This window comes from Oncorhynchus masou, chromosome 7 (genome assembly GCF_036934945.1).
Source record: "Oncorhynchus masou masou isolate Uvic2021 chromosome 7, UVic_Omas_1.1, whole genome shotgun sequence".
In the NCBI taxonomy this organism is placed as follows: domain Eukaryota; kingdom Metazoa; phylum Chordata; class Actinopteri; order Salmoniformes; family Salmonidae; genus Oncorhynchus; species Oncorhynchus masou.
In genome coordinates, this window is record NC_088218.1 from 9861813 (window position 1) to 9882337 (window position 20525).

General features: G+C 44.5%; 1 protein-coding gene across 1 annotated transcript; it reads right to left on the bottom strand.

Moving 5' to 3' along the window:
* Positions 1–234: 234 nt before the first annotated feature.
* Positions 235–15107, bottom strand: vps16 (VPS16 core subunit of CORVET and HOPS complexes). Its single transcript, XM_064970331.1, has 19 exons — positions 14588–15107; positions 14186–14274; positions 13913–14004; positions 13689–13817; positions 13470–13614; positions 13250–13365; positions 13036–13158; positions 7651–7796; positions 7244–7415; positions 6903–7034; positions 6266–6429; positions 6073–6181; positions 4602–4736; positions 3926–4132; positions 3660–3842; positions 3210–3379; positions 1330–1426; positions 1109–1212; positions 235–1024 (listed from the first exon to the last, which is right to left on the bottom strand). Exons 1-19 carry the CDS (start codon positions 14635–14637, stop codon positions 880–882), a joined length of 2508 nt encoding a protein of 835 aa, XP_064826403.1. The 5' UTR covers positions 14638–15107; the 3' UTR covers positions 235–879.
* Between the last annotated feature and the right edge of the window lie 5418 nt (positions 15108–20525).

The following is a 20525-nucleotide window of genomic DNA, read 5'->3' on the forward strand; positions in this document are numbered from 1 at the left end:
TAGGCCTGTAGTTACGGTATAGCTGTTGAATGTCGTCTATCCACTTTTATGCACCTTTTCTGACCTGATGCTTTTACACAATAGCCTACATACAATATGCCCTGTTGATTGTTCCAGAAAGCAACAGTAATTTTGAGTTTCTTGTTTTCTCCAGCGGCCTAGTTCCCATAATGTTCCCTATAGGACACCGATCCCATTCCTGAGTACTTTGTTCCTCTATCGTTTTGTAGCCCCTTTACAAAGGAATGCATTTATTCAATGATACAACATGAGACAATGGTCTGCAGTGTGTGAACAACACCAACATGGTTTCATTAATATGACAATCACATGATCTGGAGAGGAGAGCCAGTAACACAAGCAGCTTATCGCAGACAGTAAATGGGAGCAATCTGTGCTTCTCAATAGTCAACTGTGGTGTCCCTACTTCTCTCACTTCCATCATGTGAACAGATGTGAAAACACAGGATATACAATGTGAATGCACTTCTCTCACTTCCGTCATTTGAACAGATGTGAAAACACAGGATATACAATGTGAATGCAGTTCATTGTGAATTGAGATGATCTCACTGCATCTCTTGGCTAAAACAGACAGTCGAGAGGCACATTTCTTTCATGATTGGTATAGTATGGGAGTGCTGTTGATATCATCTTGTCTAAGCTGTGTGTATGTGTGTGTGTGTGTGTTGGAATGTCTTTCTTTCCCAAATCACTCCTTCCCCTCCAAACGTAGTTGAAGCAGGACATAGGCTGGAGCTGAGGTGAATGGTGGTTGACGGGTCACTTTTCAACAGCAACAGTTCTTAGTGCGTTTTTGATAGGGCTCACTTTTTTGTCAGTGAGATATTTTGTGGTTTGAATAGGATTTCAGGAACGTCACTTTTTGGCAGCAGTGGATCTGGCTCGGTTGAGTCTCTCCAGCAGGGCTCGGTCTGTGGTGGGAGAACAGCGGGACAGGACAGTGCTGATCTCTCCTTCACTCCTCCTCTCTATAGCTGCCTCGGCTGCCCCCTCCAGATCACTGACAAGGAGAGAGAAGGATATAGAGAGAGATGAGTTTAGCTTCTGCACACTGACACACACACAAACAAACAAACAAACTCACCCTATGGCCAGGTGGGCTTTGACCTTTTGCTCTGGGGTCACCTTGGAAACATACTTTTTGGCCTCGTACTTATTGTGTTGTTTCACACACACCTCCACGAAGGGCTAAGAGAGAAAGAGAGAGGTTAGTTACGTAACTAAAGTTGTATAAAGGTTATAAATGACTGGTCAAGTAGCCTATTGGATGAATAACATTGTATAAAGGTTATATAAACAACATACTAGATAGCCGATGGGGGACTTCTTGCTCTTGGCAAATTTCTCCATCTCTTCCCAATCATCCTTCTCTGCCAGAGCGGTCAGCTTCAGCCACCAGTACCTGACCACAGTGACATCATCAATAAAGGACTCTACAGTGACATCATCAATAAAGGACTCTACAGTGACGGCAATGTGTCGTTTTATCTCATCCTGATTATTGTTCAGTCATATGGTCAGGTGCTACAGGAAAGACCTCGCTAAGCTGCAACTGGCCCAGAACAGAGGGGCACGTCTTGCTTTTCATTGTAATGAGAGGGCTAAATAACATGCTGCCAGTCTCTCTTGGATAAGAGTTGAGGAGAGACTGACTGCATAGTTGTTTTTTAAAATTAAAATAAGAAGTTGTCAAATTAGACCATGACAATGTTCTCAAAGTGTTGTCTCATTATTATAGTGTTGTCTCATCGCTCTCTGGTTTTACACACAGCTCTGACACGCTCTTACCCCACCAGACATGCCACCAGGGGTCTTTTCACAGTCTGCAGGTCCAGAACTAATTCAAGGAAACGTACAGTATTATATAGAGCCATGATTGCATGAAACTCCCATCTCTTATAAAACGCAAATGAACAGCAAACCTGGTTTTAAAAAAAACAAGTAAAACAACAGCTCATGGCACAACGCCTCTCATCCATGTGACATACCTGAGTGTGTATGGACTGACATGTATGTGTAACTGATAGATACACACAGACTACATGTTAATGTTTTAAAATGTACACTACCGTTCAAAAGTTTGGAGTCACTTAAAAATGTCCTTGTTTTGAAAGAAAATACAATTTTTTGTCCATTAAAATAACATCAAATTGATCAGAAATACAGTGTAGACATTGTTAATGTTGTAAATGACTATTGTAGCTGGAAACGGCAGAATTTTTTATGGAATATCTACATAGACCTACAGAGGCCCATTATCAGCAACCATCACTCCTGTGTTCCAATGGCACGTTGTGTTAGCTAATCCAAGTGTATTATTTCAAAAAGGCTAATTGATCATTAGAAAACCCTTTTGCAATTATGTTAGCACAGCTGAAAACTGTTGTTCTGATTAAAGAAGCAATAAAACTAACCTTCTTTAGACTAGTTGTGTATCTGGAGCATCAGCATTTGTGGGTTCGATTACAGGCTCAAAATGGCCAGAAACAAAGAACGTTCTTCTGAAACTCGTCAGTCTATTCTTGTTCTGAGAAATTAAGGCTATTCAGTGCGAGAAATTGCCAAGAAACTGAAGATCTCTTTCAACACTGTGTACTACTCCCTTCACAAAACAGTGCAAACTGGCTCTGCGCTGCAAATAAAAAGCCATATCTCAGACTGGCCAATCAAAATAAAAGATTAAGATGGGCAAAAGAACAGATACTGGACAGAGGAACTCTGCCTAGAAGGCCAGCATCCCGGAGTCGCCTCTTCAGTGTTGATGTTGAGACTGGTGTTTTGTGGATACTATTTAATGAAGCTGCCAGTAATGTATTTTTCGTTGTGTCGGACCCTAGTATGGGATCCTAATAAATTTAAATCAAGAATGGACTACACAGTGACGTCATCGATAAGGTACTACACAGTGACGTGTTCAATATGCGACAACACAGTGACGTTTTGCAGCGTTCAAAACAACTGGGAATTCACAACTGGGAAATCTATGACTTCCGAGTGTTCAAGACAACTGGGAACTCAGGGGGGGAAACAAGCTCTGAACCATTTTGAATGGTCATCCAACTCGCAATTCCAAGTCGGAAACTCAAACATTCCGACCTGAAGATCACTGACGTTATGATTCGACCTTGTTTTTTCCCCCCAGAGTTCCCAGGGGTCTTGAAAGCAGCATAACACACAGCCCATACCTTTTGTCTGGCACCCTGAAGTCCCTGTAGAGCTGCTCAGCCTGCTTGTGGAAGTTGGAGGTGAGAAGGGCATGCAGAGTCTCCTGGAGAGACAGGCCCAGCAGAGCCTCTCCCTTCTCCTCATCCAGACGCCTCTGGAAACGTAGCAGCTTCATCTCCTCCTCTGTCGCCTGGGCGGGGGGGGGGGGCAGAGAGAGAGAGAGAGAGAGACAGACAGAGAGACAGCGACAGACAGAGAGAGAGCGACAGACAGAGAGCGAGAGAGACAGAGACGGAGACAGACCAAGACCGAGAGACAGAGAGTGACAGACAGACAGAACTATAATAATGAGACAACATTTTGAGAACATTGTCATGATCTAATTTACATGTTCATTTTTGGTGGAAAGTGCTAATGCTGTTCAGAGCCTGGTGAGATCAAATCTGCACTTAAAACTGTCTGGGTCTCACCTTGGCTGCAAACTCGTTCTTGGCCTTGTTGTACTCGTCCACAGCACTCTGCAGCAGAGACAGGCGAGCCTCCAGCTTCATCTCCTTGTAACTGGCCTTGACGTAGAAGTTACCCAGCTCCTGATGGTCATCGTCTTGGTTGAACAGATCCTTCAGTGTGTCCTGTTCCTGGTGCTTACAGAACTAACACACACAGATTAAACCACATTGTGTGCGTGTGTAACTGTGTGTAGAGTCTTGAGTTGTGTGTGTGTCTGTGACTATACCTGCCGGTAGAGGCTCAGAGCTACCGGTTGGTTTCTGAGCGTCATGAAGAAGTCTCCTCTGTTCATCTCGTTCTTCAGGTATGTCACCACCGTGTAAACCAGGTCTGTGTCACCACTCTCTATAGCTTTACTCAGGGCCAGTTGACTCCTCTTCATCTTCAGTAGAAGGGGGACCTGCTCCCCAGAACGAGGCTCAAACTCCAACAACTAGACCCAGAGAGAGGCAAAATAATTGGAAGGAGACCGGGTGGTGACAGAGAGAGAGAGAGGAGACCGGGTGGTGACAGAGGGAGAGAGAGGAGACCGGGTGGTGACAGAGGGAGAGAGAGGAGACCGGGTGGTGACAGAGGGAGAGAGAGGAGACCGGGTGGTGACAGAGGGAGAGAGAGGAGACCGGGTGGTGACAGAGGGAGAGAGAGGAGACCGGGTGGTGACAGAGGGAGAGAGAGGAGACCGGGTGGTGACAGAGGGAGAGAGAGGAGACCGGGTGGTGACAGAGAGAGAGGATACCGGGTGGTGGGAGAGGGATGATAAACCTCTGTGAACATGTTCAATCCATCCAAATGACGTCTTTTGGATTGCCTCTAATCACTCTCTCTTGTGTTGGAAGCACGTGAGGCTGGGGTGTGGCTGTCCCTTGATAGTCAGTTCAAGCCTGCTGGTGTGTGTGTAGTACCTTGATGGCCAGTTCCGTCCTGCCACACTCATATGCTCTGGCAGCGATCTCAGAGTAGGAGATTCCTGCTGCCTCACCCAGCTTCACACTGACAGCATGTGCTATGGACTCATCAGGCTCTTCTTTCTGCTGGACCTGAGACAGACAGACACACGTTTTATTTCAATCTCAAGAGATACAGTCCCGGGAAAAACTATCTGCCCCCTTTTCTGAGTTTCTCTATTTTTGATACTGAATGTCGTCAGACCTTTAACCAAAACCTAATATTAGATAAAAGGAATCGGAGTTCACAAATAACCCCAAAAATACATATTTTGTTTTCATTAACAAAGTTACGTAACACCCAATGCCCCTGTGTGAAAAAGTAGTTGCCCCCTTACACTCAACAACTGGTTGTACCACCTTTAGCTGCAATGACTCCAACCAAACACTTCCTGTCGTAGTTGATCAATCTCTCACGTCACTGTGGAGGAACTTTGGTCCACTCTTCCATACAGAACTGCTTTAACTTGTGGGTTTTCAAGCATGAACTGCTTGTTTCAGGTCCTGCCACAACATCTCAGTTGGGATTAGGTCTGGACTTGGACTAGGCCATTCCAAAACTTCAAATTTGTTGCTTTTTAGCCATTTTCATGTAGACTTGATTGTGTTTTGGATCATTGTCTTGCTGCATGACCCAGCTGTGCTTCAGCGAACAGACAGATGGCCTGACATTCTCCTGTAGAATTCTCTGATACAGAGCAGAATTCATGATTCCTTCTATTAAGGCAAGTCGTCCAGGTCCGGAGGCAGCAAAGCATCCCCAAAGCATCCCACTACCACCACCACGCCTGAGGTTCTTACTGGGAAATGCAGTGTTTGGTTTTCACCACACATAATGGGACCCATGTCGTCCAAAAAGTTGACTCAAGTTTGACAAAAAAAGCACTGGGATGATCATCAAGACTCTTGGAAGAATGTTCTATGGACAGATGAGTCAAAAGTATCACATTTTGATCAAAGTTCAGACCTAATCCCAACTGAGATGTTGTGGCAGGACTTGAAACAAGCAGTTCATGCTTAAAAACACACAAATGTCACTGAGTTACAGCAGTTCTGTATGGAAGAGTGGGACAAAATTCCTCCACAGCGGTGTGAGAGATAAATCAACAACTACAGGAAGTGTTTGGTTGGAGTCATTGCAGCTAAAGGTGGCACAACCAGTTATTGCGTGTAAGGGGGCAACTACTTTTTCACACAGGGGCATTGGGTGTTACGTAACTTTGTTTATGAACAACCTCATTGTGTTATTTGTGAACTCAGGTTCCCTTTGTCTAATATTAGGTTTTGGTTGAAGATCTGATAAGATTCAGTATTAAAAATATGCAAAAGTAGAGAACATTTTAATGGGGGCAAATAGTTTTTCACAGCACTGTACCTGTTAGAACATGTTAAGAACATACATGCAGTAAAATGATCCCCTCCGCCCCACCTTGCAGCAGGCCCAGTGTTTGAGAACTCTGCTGACTCCCTGGTACTCTGGTGTCTTCAGATAGCGACAGATCTCAATGGCCAGGGGATACAGCTTACGGTACACCAACCTGTTTAACATGCGTGTACAGAGAGTAAACACACACACACACCGTGTAAACACACACCACACACACACACACCTGGGGTGTTACCTGTCAATGAGGACCTGAACAGTCATCTGTTTGTACTGTGTGTGTGTGAGGGGGATCCCCACAGTGTACTCTCGGACAGAGTTGAGAACTTTCAGGTCTCGACACATACTGACAAACGGCTCTGGTGGGTAGTTACTGAGAAAACACTTCCCAAAGGACGCAGCCTAGAGGGAGGGAGAGAGGGTGAGGGAGGGAGAGAGGGTGAGAGGGAGAGAGGGAGAGAGGGAGAGAGGGAGAGAGGGAGAGAGGGAGAGAGGGAGAGAGAGGAGAGGGAGAGAGGGGAGAGAGGGTGAGAGAGGGAGAGAGGGGAGAGAGGGAGAGAGAGGGAGAGAGGGAGAAAAGAGGGAGAGAGAGAGGGTGAGAGAGAGAGAGAGGAGAGAGAGGAGAGAGAGAGAGAGAGAGGAGAGAGGGAGAGGGAGGGAGGGAGGGAGGAGGGAGGGAGGGAGAGGGAGGGAGGGAGGGAGGGAGGGAGGGATGAATATATCTGTGGACTGACACATTTTGATCTTCAACTTAACATGCAGGAATAGATGAGAAAGAGAGAGAAGAAGACAGAGAGAGAGAGAGAGAGAGAGAGAGTAAGAGATAGAGAGAAAGAGAGCAAAGTAGAGGTAGAGAGAGATAGTGTGTGTCTTACCCTGAGCAGTGTTTTCTGGGTCTCTGGTTCATGTTCATACCCAGCAGCCTCCACACACTGTCTCACCGCTTCCCCCAATACACTCTGTTCCTTTATCTCTCTCAGGTACTCATCTGCCTTCTGACTGGACTTCTACACACACACACACACACACACACACACACACACACACACACACACACACACACAAAAAAAAAAAAAAAAAAAACATCTCCTCTGATACATGTATCCCGTAAAGTGAAAAGCTGTTACAGTCACAGGGCCAGACAGACCCGTACCTCCCAGACACAGACCCGTACCTCCCAGACACAGACCCGTACCTCCCAGACACAGACCCGTACCTCGTACTCCTTGTGTGCCTCCAGTAGTAAAGCTCCAGGAGCCATGGAGGCGATTTTAAAGATGTCCTGGCAGGCCGAGGGCACCTCCTGCAGCAGCTCATGCCTGGACCCTCCTACGATCCTCACTCCATCCAGCTCTGCTACACACACACTCTCCTCATCCAGAGGGTATCTAAACACTGGTTAAGGCTCCATGAGAGGGCACACATTTGGATCAGTGGCAGATTTTTATTATGCTTGTGTTGATATTTGTGAGCAGAATTGCCATATTGCTAATTGTACCTTTAACAGTAACAAACCAACAGGAACAAGCTAGCCGAGCTAACAGGAACAAGCTAGCTGAGCTAACAGGAACAAGCTAGCTGAGCTAACAGGAACAACAATAACTGCTGTGAGCTGAAGGATACTGGATGGTGTCTGTACACTCTCCGGCCACCAGTAGGAGCCTGTCCCACATGATGACCACAGAGGGCTGCTGGCTCTTTGGCCTTCTGCACCAGACCATCTGTTTAGGCGGGGTTCTCACCTTGGTGTCCACCTCACTCAGCTTGTCCTGGGGAACAAACAACAGTCAGTAGCTGACTGCCATAATACACATCTACATTAGACATGTCTGATATACAGGGCCGTGGCTTCTACTGACTATAGAACTTGACCAGGAAAAAAAACTCTTGGCCCAAAATGGTCAGCACTCCACACACCAGAGCCATTTACACTCTACGGCTGCCTGGCAACCTAGAAGCTGTGATAAATCCTGGGAATGCCTGGATGGGTTGAGGTCACAACTTGCAGACTTGTTTATGTGTTGCTGTGCCTTTTTGTTGCCAACCTTACTTTGCTACCTGACAACTTCACGGTTTTACTTTTTAAATACCGTTTATATTTTGGGTTTTTCCCTCAACTTATTTTTTTTCCCATTAAACTTTTTCACTCCGGACACTTTATTTGGACATGGTTCGTCAGGACCTCCAACAGCCGAAGCTAAGTAGTAACATTAACATGATGCCTTCTAATTGCAGTTGCTGTACTCATAATATACAGCAGAACGATCGCCTTACGGCGAGGATAGGAGGTAGGAATGCTCAACCGGTGTCGCTCATTCAGCCGACAGAAACTTTCAACCGGTTTTCCCCATTAAGCAGCGAGTCGGAGTCAGAGGCCGAGCCTTCTCTTGCCTCTACTCCCGTTACGGGGTCTGAGACGCTGAAGCTTCCCACCATTAGCTCTGACAAATTGAAAACTCTAGTCATTGGCGACCTCATTACCCGCAGTATTAGACCTAAAACGAATCATCCAGCGATCATACACTGTTTACCAGGGGGCAGGGCTACCGACGTTAAGGCTAATCTGAAGATGGTGTTGGCTAAAGCTAAAACTGGCAAGTGTAGAGAGTATAGAGATATTGTTATCCACGTTGGCACCAACGATGTTAGGATGAAACAGTTAGAGATCACCAAGCGCAACATATCTTTCTAGCTGATTTACACGCTGAAGCTGTCGGCATCGAGTAATTGTCTCTGGCCCCCTCCCAATTAGGGGGAGTGATGAGCTCTACACCAGTCTCACAACTCAATCGCTGGATGAAAACTGTTTTCTGCCCCACCCAAAAGATAGAATTTGTAGATAATTGGCCCTCTTTCTGGGACTCACCCACAAACAGGACCAAGCCTGACCTGCTGAGGAGTGACGGACTCCATCCTAGCTGGAGGGGTGCTCTTATCTTATCTACCAACATAGACAGGGCTCTAACTCCACAATGAAATAGGGTGCAGGCCAGGCAGCAGGCTGTTAGCCAGCCTGCCAGTATAGTGGAGTCTGCCACCAGCACAGTCAGCGTAGTCAGCTCAGCTATTCCCATTGAGACCGTGTCTGTGCCTCGACCTAGGTTGGGCAAAACTAAACATGGAGGTGTTCGCCTTAGCAATCTCACTAGGATAAAGACCTCTTCCATTCCTGTCATTATTGAAAGAGATTATGATACCTCATATCTCAAAATAGGGCTCTTAATGTTAGATCCCTTACTTCAAAGGCAATTATAGTCAATGAACTAATCACTGATCATAATCTTGATGTGATTGGCCTGACTGAAACATGGCTTATGCCTGATGAATTTACTGTGTTAAATGAAGCCTCACCTCCTGGCTACACGAGTGACCATATCCCCCGTGCATCCCGCAAAGGTGGAGGTGTTGCTAACATTTACGATAGCAAATTTCAATTTACAAAAAAAAAAAAAAAAAGAAGACTAGCAGCTCAAAAGACGAAAATGTCATGAAATCTATGCAGCCTACTCAATCACGGGCCATATACAGCGATTCTCATTGAGTTCCTTGAATTCCTATCGGACCTTGTAGTCATAGCAGATAATATTCTAATTTTTGGTGACTTTAATATTCACATGGAAAAGTCCACAGACCCACTCCAAAAGTCTTTTGGAGCCATCATCGACTCAGTGGGTTTTGTCCAACATGTCTCTGGACCTACTCACTGTCACAGTCATACTCTGGACCTAGTTTTGTCCTATGGAATAAATGTTGTGGATCTTAATGTTTTTCCTCATAATCCTTGACTATTGGACCACCATTTTATTACGTTTGCAATTGCAACAAATAATCTGCTCAGACCCCAACCAAGGAACATCAAAAGTTTTGCTATAAATTCACAGACAACACAAAGATTCCTTGATGTCCTTCCAGACTCCCTGTCTACCCAAGGACGCCAGAGGACAACAATCAGTTAACCACCTAACTGAGGAACTTAATTTAACCTTGCGCAATACCCTAGATGCAGTTGCAACCCTAAAAACATTTCTCATAAGAAACTAGCTCCCTGGTATACTGAAAATATCCGAGCTCTGAATCAAGCTTCCAGAAAATTGGAACGGAAATGGCGCCACACCAAACTGGAAGTCTTCCGACTAGCTTGGAAAGACAGTACCCTGCAGTATCGAAGAGCCCTTACTGCTGCTCGATCATCCTATTTTTCCAACTTAATTAAGGAAAATAAGAACAATCCGAAATACCTTTTTGATACTGTCGCAAAGCTAACTAAAAAGCAGCGTCCCCAAGAGAGGATGGCTTTCACTTCAGCAGTAATAAATTCATTAACTTCTTTGAGGAAAAGATCATGATTATTAGAAAGCAAATTACAGACTCCTCTTTAAATCTGCGTATTCCTTCAAAGCTCAGTTGTCCTGAGTCTGCACAACTCTGCCAGGACCTAGGATCAAGAGAGACACTCAAGTGTTTTAGTACTATATCTCTTGACACAATTATGAAAATAATCATGGCCTCTAAACCTCAAAGCTGCATAATGGACCCTATTCCAACTAAACTACTGAAAGTGCTGCTTCCTGTGCTTGGCCCTCCTATGTTGAACATAATAAACGGCTCTCTATCCACCGGATGTGTACCAAACTCACTAAAAGCGGCAGTAATAAAGCCAAACATTGACCCAGATTTTTTTTTTTAACTAATCGGCCTATATCGAATCTTCCATTCCTCTCAAAATTTTTAGAAAAGGCTGTTGCGCAGCAACTCACTGCCTTCCTGAAAACAAACAATGTATACGAAATGCTTCAGTCTGGTTTTAGACCCCATCATAGCACTGAGACTGCACTTGTGAAGGTGGTAAATTACCTTTTAATGGCATCAGACCGAGGCTCTGCATCTGTCCTCGTGCTCCTAGACCTTAGTGCTGCTTTTCATGCCATCGATCACCACATTCTTTTGGAGAGATTGGAAACCCAATTTGGTCTACACAGACAAGTTCTGGCCTGGTTTAGATCTTATCTGCCGGAAAGATATCAGTTTGTCTCTGTGAATGGTTTGTCCTCTGACAAATCAACTGTAAATGTCGGTGTTCCTCAAGGTTCCGTTTTAGGACCACTATTGTTTTCACTATATATTTTACCTCTTGGGGATGTCATTCGAAAACATAATGTTAACTTTCACTGCTATGCGGATGGCACACAGCTGTACATTTCAATGAAACATGGTGAAGCCCCAAAATTGCCCTCGCTAGAAGCACGAGTTTCAGACATAAGGAGGTGGATGGCTGCAAACTTTCTACTTTTAAACTCGGACAAAACAGAGATGCTTGTTCTAGGTCCCAAGAAACAAAGAGATGGTCTGTTGAATCTGACAATTAATCTTAATGGTTGTACAGTCGTCTCAAATAAAACTGTGAAGGACCTCGGCGTTACTCTGGACCCTGATCTCTCTTTTGAAAAACATATCAAGACTGTTTCAAGGACAGCTTTTTCGATCTACGTAACATTGCAAAAATCAGAAACTTTCTGTCCAAAAATGATGCAGAAAAAGTTATCCATGCTTGTCATTTCTAGGTTAGACTACTGCAATGCTCTACTTTCCGGCTACCCGGATAAAGCACTAAATAAACTTCAGTTAGTGCTAAATATGGCTGCTATAATCCTGACTAGAACCAAAAAATTTGATCATATTACTCCAGTGCTAGCCTCCCTACACTGGCTTCCTGTCAAGGCAAGGGCTGATTTCAAGGTTTTACTGCTAACCTACAAAGCATTACATGGGATTGCTCCTACCTAGCTCTCCGATTTGGTCCTGCCGTACATACCTACACGTACGCTATGGTCACAAGACGCAGGCCTCCTAATTGCCCCTAGAATTTCTAAGCAAACAGCTGGAGGCAGGGCTTTCTCCTATAGAGCTCAATTTTTATGGAATGGTCTGCCTACCCATGTGAGAGACGCAAACTCGGTCTCAACCTTTAAGTCTTTACTGAAGACTCATCTCTTCAGTGGGTCATATGATTAAGTGTAGTCTGGCCCAGGAGTGTGAAGGTGAATGGAAAGGCTCTGGAGCAACGAACCGCCCTTGCTGTCTCTGCCTGGCCGGTTCCCCTCTTTCCACTGGTATTCTCTGCCTCTAACCCTATTACAGGGGCTGAGTCACTGGCTTACTAGGGCTCTTTCATACCGTCCCTAGGAGGGGTGCGTCACTTGAGTGGGTTGAGTCACTGATGTGATCTTCCTGTCTGGGTTGGCGCCCCCCTTGGGTTGTGCCGTGGCGGAGATCTTTGTGGGCAAAGTGGGTGGGGTTATATCCTTCCTGTTTGGCCCTGTCTGGGGGTGTCTTCGGATGGGGCCACAGTGACTCCTGACCCCTCCTGTCTCAGCCGCAGTATTTATGCTGCAGTAGTTTGTGTCGGGGGGCTGGGGTTAGTTTGTTATATTTGGAGTACTTCTCCTGTCCTATCCGGTGTCCTGTGTGAATTTAAGTATGCTCTCTCTAATTCGCTCTTTCTTTCTCTCTCTCGGAGGACCTGAGCCCTAGGGCCATGCCTCAGGACTACCGGGCACGATGACTCCTTGCTGTCCCCAGTCCACCTGGCCGTGCTGCTGCTCCAGTTTCAACTGTTCCGCCTGTGATTATTATTATTTGACCATGCTGGTCATTTATGAACATTTAAACATCTTGGCCATGTTCTGTTATAATCTCCACCCGGCACAGCCAGAAGAGGACTGGCCACCCCACATAGCCTGGTTCCTCTAGGTTTCTTCCTAGGTTTTGGCCTTTCTAGGGAGTTTTTCCTAGCCACCGTGCTTCTACACCTGCATTGCTTGCTGTTTGGGGTTTTAGGCTGGGTTTCTGTACAGCACTTTGAGATATCAGCTGATGTACGAAGGGCTATATAAATAAATTTGATTTGAGGACCACTGGTGTGTATAGACAGTAGATAATACATGGATAATAGTGGAAGCTAGCCACATCATGGAGCCATACAGTATGAGGGATAGTAATCCATGTTACCTTGAGGTTGGCTGAGCCCATCCACAGGTGTCCTGAGTCTGTGAACAGAGCCAGGTACTTATAGCTGAATGACACAGCCATGTTCATGATGCTACAGGCCTGTGGAGAGAGGCCTGGAGGGGTCTGGAACACACACACACAAACACACGGTTAGAGGTGAGAGGGAAAGGATGATTAGACACAGTAATGAACAAGTTGTTTGTGTTTGTCTCACCACAGGGGTGCAGGATGTGTTGTCCAGTATGTAGAGGTCAGCTCCGTTGGCCAGCAGCACTTTGGTCTGTCTGTCCTGAGTGAGCACTGCCCAGCAGGAGGGTGCCCCCTGGAGGCCTGGAGGAACAACACACCAATGAATCAATTAAATAGTGACAAATGTCTCTATTAATTTGGAATTGAGGACTGACAGGATTTCACATACACACATGTACACACACCTGGGACTTCCGGGAGTCTCCTCAGCTTCAGGTCGTCAATGTTCGTGGCCAGGGTGAAGCGTGAGGCTCCCGTCACTATGGCGACACCAGTTCCATAGGGTGAGTGGAACACCTTGGCTTCCAGCACCTGGTTTTGAGCCACCTCCTGTCAAAGACACAAACACACGTCAGGTGGATGATCATGTTTTGATCATGTTTATTTGTGTTATGTGTGCTCACATTGCCCATGCTGAAGTGTCTTTTGAAGGCACCAAACAGGTCGTAGATGAGGACAGTGCCATCCTCCTGGACACACAGCAGGTCATCACACACTGTCCAACCCAGCTGTCTCACTGGGCCACTCTTCCACTGGAGAAACAAGAGGGATGGAGGAGAGTGACAGACAGAGAAAGAGTGAATAAGTGTGTGTATGAATGTGTGTGTGTATGAGTGTGTGTGTGTACCGGGAAGCTGGCCATGTTCGCGCCTGAGGAGGAATAGATCTCCAGCTGGGGCCGTGCGCTGGAGGAAGGCCTCTGTGGCTGTCTTAGAAGAGCTGAGAGAGAGAGAGATGGAGGGAGGGATAGAGAGAGAAACATGCTTCTTTAATTAGCTATGTGGTTAGAATACACGTTGTAGATTATAAATATTTTGCAACAATGTGAGTTTCTCCAAATTGTGCAAGTGATTCTCTCTGCTCCATCATATCGGTGTGTGTGTGGTGTGTGTGTACTCACCGATCGGTCCCCCGTATGGGGCTGCTGCCACCAGACATTCCCTGAGCCCATCTCTCAAGCTCCATCCCATCTCATACAGCTCGATCTTCCTGTAGACACACACACACACACACACACACACACACACACACACACACACTATTAATGACAGTTGTCACATGATATGCTAGATGGCTAGCTGGGGAAGCCCACATTATTGCAGTGCATTAGCTAATAATATTGAATGTTACTTTGTTTTTACTGAGCAAAGCATTATGGCAAGTAGCAAGGAAGGTAGATGGCCTCAGTGCCAGCCTGACAGAGTTGTCATTTCTTGGTATCTAGCTAGCTAACGTTAGCATTTTGCAAAGATTCTGGTCATGTGAGCAAGCTAACACAACAAGCTAGCTAAAATCTGTTTACCTGTAAAACGCTTCCCCGAGCGGATTCCAGTTTGCCGTTATAAATGCCATCCTTCACCTCGTAAATTATAACCCTAGCATAAGGTGTGTATTTGTTATTGTTTAGATTCGCCTGTCATCTGACGTTTGGTCGAGAGCAGACAGATTTTCTTCTTCTCTTTTTACGACGGCGGAGGAAACCCGTTCATTACCGCCAGTAACTGGTTGGAGACTGCAGTTTGTGTTTAACCACTGATAGAACAATTATACAGATATTTCATCGGATGTATAAATGTGAAGCATCCGGTTGGCGTTTCCACTCACGATCAAATATGGTAGTAAGTAGGAAACCAGTGGTCAGGCAGTGGGAGAAGCTGGAACGAGATGGATGTTGGCCGAAATTCTGCAAGTTTTCACATCGATGAAACATTTGATCTCAATACAGTGTTCTGTTCCCAAAACTATAATCTGTTACGAACATAGTGGACTACGTTTTGTAGACTTTACTCTTTGCTAAAGTTGAGAAAAATGGCATTGTTTAAAAGAAGTGCAAAAGCGAATTTAGTTCCCTAACGTAAATATGCAAACGTGTGCTACACGCGCCAATAGGATCTCGCTAGGTCGTGCTTGGCTCTGCCCATCTCCTTGCTTGTTCTGCCCACTTTGACTCGTTTGTTCCCATTTGAAACGACGAATGGTGGTCAATCTTTGGTTTAGCTCTTAATTTGGTAGGCAAAGTAAAAATCCAAACTCTAAACCAGTGGACTGGTCGATCTTCAAGGCATTCCTAGTATATCATGAAACATTTCTGTAGAAAAGCCAATGATGACGGCTTGCGCTCATTTTTCTTTACTTGTTGTGCTGTTGGTGGTAGGTGCACATAATTCAGAAGCCCTGCGCACCGGGTGGGCAAAATGGTCCAATTTTTTAAATAATTTAATGAAAAGACAAACTTCGCCTACCCGAGTTCTGTGGCTTAATCGAGTGTGCCTACTGTGCTGGCCAATCGGATAGCTCAAATCACTGTGACGACAGCTTCCACGACCAATGCCGCAAAGTTTGATACGAGCCAATGTAAGATTTTATAACTTTTAAGACAATGACCAGAGAGAGACTTTCAGAGAAAACAGCAAAGAGCTGCTGTTTTTATGAGTGACTTTTTATTCTGGACTGTCAGCACTGTTTTTATTCAACACTCCTACAAAACATAAAACATGATTTTCTCTACTTCCACTGGTGCTGCAGTTGTAATGAATGAGTAGCCAAGTGAATCGATGCCCTGCGTTTCTATGTCTATTTTAATATCAAGGAATATTTCACTTTCTCTGGTCATAGGAGCAACATGAATTTGTGCAGATGTGGTGTGACTCGAGTTTCGCCATCAGGTGGAAGACGGTGTCCCCTCTCTCTGGTCAGACTCACTGGAGGAAAGGAAGGAGAGACCAGGGACCGTATAGAGGCGGACCATCTGCCGCTCTCTCCTTCGCTGAGACTAATACAGTGTTCAAAACAACCGGGAATCTCTGACTTCAGTGCGTCTCAGACTTGTGTTTTTACCTCTAATCTGTTTTACCGAATCACAGACACCCGACTTCACAACTGGGAACTTCGAGGGAAAAATGTACCAAGACAAATGAACGGTCATGCAATCATCCAGCATTTTGTAGAGCTCCGACTTTCCAACCTGAAGATGACATCATCACCTTACCTCTTTTTTTCAGATTCCCGAGTTGTCTTGAAAGCACCATGACAGATGCAGGTCCCATCAGTCCAGTTAAATAAAAAGCTAATTATTTGCACGTTATTTATGTTCAGCTGTGCCTCACAAGTGCTACACCGTCTGATCTATTTTGTTATCAAAGGCTGAGTTTTAAATATAATATGATCTGAGAATAACAATATTAGCCAGCCAGGTATATGGCCAATATGCTGTGATAATGGTCCCATGTTTCATGAGCTGAAATAAAAGATCCCTGATATTTTCCATATGTACAAAAAGATTATTTCGCTCAAATTTTGTTTACAGCTCTGTTAGTGAGCATTTCTCCTTTGTCGAGATAATCCATCCACTTTACAGGTGTGGCCTATCAAGAAGTTGATGACACAGCATGATTAATTAATTTTTAAATGTAACTTTTCTTAACCAAGGTAAGTCAGTTAAGAACACATTCTTATTTACGATGATGACCAAATCCAGGTCAATTGTACACTCCCCTATGGCACTCCTAAACACAACCAGTTGTGAAACAGCTTGGATTTGATCCAGGGTGTCTGTAGTGACACCTCAAGCACTGAGATGCAGTGCTTTAGACCACTGCACCACTAGGGAGCACATTTCAATTGACTGATTTCCTTATATGAACTGTAACTGAAATTGTTGCATGTTGCGTTTATATTTCTGTTCAGTATATTAGGGCTACTGCACAAACCCATTCATACACAACATTATTAGGTCAATGTCAAAAAAAATGTAAGTCATGTTCACAAAACTGAGTGGTAGATCTTGGCTTGCTTTTTGACTCAGAAAAGGTTGGTGACAACTGCTGTAATCCAAATGCAGTGGACCTCAAATACATTTAAGATTTGCATTGTGCAGTCTGTTGAAACACTCATCAATGTACAACTCCAACGTTTGTAAAGTTTGTTTAGGAGTACACTGTGAAAGGCTATAGGAGCAGGGTGCAGCCATGTTGATCTCCTACATCATCACGTGATTGAACTCCAAAAATACCAAAATACTATAGCGACCTTAACCCAGCACCAGTGGTGTGTATTAATGGATGCCAATAGAAGCCAGGCTTCCCCAAAAATGTACCAAGAAAAAACCCTTAAAAAATAATGTGTATTTTGTCTTTCTGTGTTTCATAATTTTCCTTCAGTTCTCAAGAGGCTGAATGTATTTCACTGGAGAAAACATCAGAGTGACAAAACAGTGCCCCTCTGTCTCTATATGTCTAGCCCATATATCTGATGCTGTCTGGTCAAAAAGAGTAGGATATTGTTGCCACATGTAGCATTGAATGTAAGTGAAGCCCGCAAGCATTTGGCCTCAACTGTGAATGGGCCTGGAACACCAAAAAAAAGTGTCAATGGAAGCCAGTTAGGATTTGGCTTCACACCAATCACATCACATCAAGCCAAATGTCATTGACTGCAAAAAAATGTAATTGTTGCATCTCGTTGTTTTGTTGTCCTCCAGTGGCTAGCTAGCTAGCAAGCTAAATTAGGCCCTTCTGTAGATTATCCATGAATGGAGATAGGGATTAGGACACATAGTTTTATTAAATTCTCCGTACAGCCCAATGATTATAACGGCGATTCTGATCCAACAATAAATTCATACATTGTGCCTCTGGCCTGAGAGGATGGAAGTTTAGTACGTACCTAGCTGTAGTAGGCTAATGTTAACTAGCTGGCTAATTGTTGCCTATGAATGGGAGTTAGGCTAGCAGGCTAGCATTTTAGCCAGGTAGTCTTGGACAACAAAAACTACAATTGTGTACTGAATGACACAGTCATAAAACATTTCGACAACATGAAAGAGAGGAGGACGGCATTGGTGTTTCTTTAAAAGTAGGATGAGTCAACATGTTTTTTCCACACACACACACACACACACACACACACACACACACACACACACACACACACACACACACACACACACACACACACACACACACACACACACACACACACACACACAGAGGGAGAGAGTTAGAGAAATCAGTAACTGTTTGTTACACAATATGCTTTGTGGACTCCACTGGACAGATGTGGCTTTTTTTTCCTGGCTTGGCTTCCCCAGTGATTTTACTCACGCACCTTCCCTTTGTCTTGACTGCCCAGTGATTTTACTCACGCACCGCTACTGCCCAGTCGACTGGACTCTTCGTGTTGGTTAAGGTGTTGTCAATTCCCCTGGGTTTGAGTCCTGGTCTGGGCTACCCCTGAAATTGTTACACTGGTGTCAAATTGATGCTTCAATATGTTTGAGTTGAACCTAATTTGACCAGGTCTGATGCTCAGAGTGTCACACCCTGATCTGTTTCACCTGTTCCTGTGATTGTCTCCACCCCCTCCAGGTGTCGCTTGTTTTCACCAGTGTATTTATCCCTGTGTTTCCTTTATCTCTGTGCCAGTTCGTCTTGTATGTTTCCAAGTCAACCAGCGTTTTCCCTTCTCCTGCTTTTTGCATTCTCCTTTTTCTAGTCCTCCCAGTTTTGACCCTTGCCTGTTTCTGGACTTTGTACCCGCCTGCCTGACCATTCTGCCTGCCTTGACCACGAGCCTGTCTGCCACTCTGTACCTCCTGGACTCTGATCTGGTTTTGACTCTCTTGCCTGTCCACGACCGTTCTCTTGCCGAACCCTTTGGTTTAATACACATTGTAAGACTCCAACCACCTGCCTCCTGTGTCTGCGTTTGGGTCTCACCTTGTGCCTTGATACAGAGCTTTGAATCTACTGGACAGGTTACGATAGCCTGTTACAGTTTGTTGAGATGCGTGCATGCATGCCATTGTCGTGGCAATTCTACACAGGGACACCCAAAGTCAATCTTAAATGAAACATTGTTTATTAACAGTTAACTGGAGAGGTTCCAACAAACTTGATGCACCATAGTGCACGTCTGTCAGGAGCTCTTTCGGGGCAGTCCTGTTAGAGCTCTTATATACTGCTTACAGACACGTTACATAGGCATGACTTTGCTTATCATTCATAATTAATTAATCATTAACGTTCGGTTCATGTATGTGACAGACCAATACCTCATGAGGCTTCTTCTCTCCAAGCTGAAACCTTGAAACGGAGATATTCTTTTGTTCTCAAAACAAGGTTCAGGCCGTACTGCCAAATTGCAGATACTGATAATGAGGATTCAGTCACTTGCATGAATACATAAACTGCTTACTAGAAAAGCACAAACCGAACACAGAAATTGGTTATTAGAAAAGCACAAACATAAAATGTTCCATCACACCATCAGAGTGGAAGGTAGGCCTTGAGCCTGGAGCACATTTTCACATGCAAATAGCAATCGATCATATGGCTCAAATTCAAGGTGTGTATTTTACTACTTGAACTTACTGGAAATATTACGCACTGTGGCTGTAATGAACAAGACAACCAATAGCTGTCTAATTTATAATCTGTATGTCTATAATCTAGTCTAATCCAAATCAACAAGTCCCCAACAGGAGGAATTAAAGAGAGAGGAGGACAGCTTCAATGTTTTTATTTAGAATTCTAAGGATTCTGGAGATAGCTTCTTTTTTTTATATATAAGAGCAAGAAACATGACAATCACAGTTTTAACAATCTGGACGATATATTGAAGAGGAGTTTCTTTGGCACCAGTGGATTAAGAGAAGACGACATAGACTACTTCACGAACACTTTACTTGAAGCCGACAGATATACAATAATGAGTCATTACCTGTTGTACATTATGCATGAACCAGGGGAGGCTGCTGAGGGGAGGACGACTCATTGTAATGGCTGGAACGGAGTGAACGGAATGGCATTGATGGATTTGATACTAATCCACTTATTCTGCTCGAGCCATTACCAGGAGCCCGTCCTCCCCAATGGAGGTGCCACGACCCTGTGGTATGAACCCTTATAATGTTTTATTATCAACTGTTGCCATGCTATATCTCTCTATGTTTTCTATACATTCACTGAGAGATGATACAGTACTAAGATATTCGAGGATCATAAATGATGATAGCTACAGATTGTACACCAGATAATGTGATAGAACCAAAGAGTTTTGGTATCCATTACTGGGAGTTACAGATTTGCCGATACAAAACGCTGCTATAGATTCTTCAATTAACCTGGTATTTGCGATACTCTCGTTGTTCTCAATTCTGGAAAGCAGTTATCTTATAAATGTCCATGTCCAGTGGCAGGTGGTTCTATAAACAGCAGAGAAACCTCAGAAAGATAGTAAAT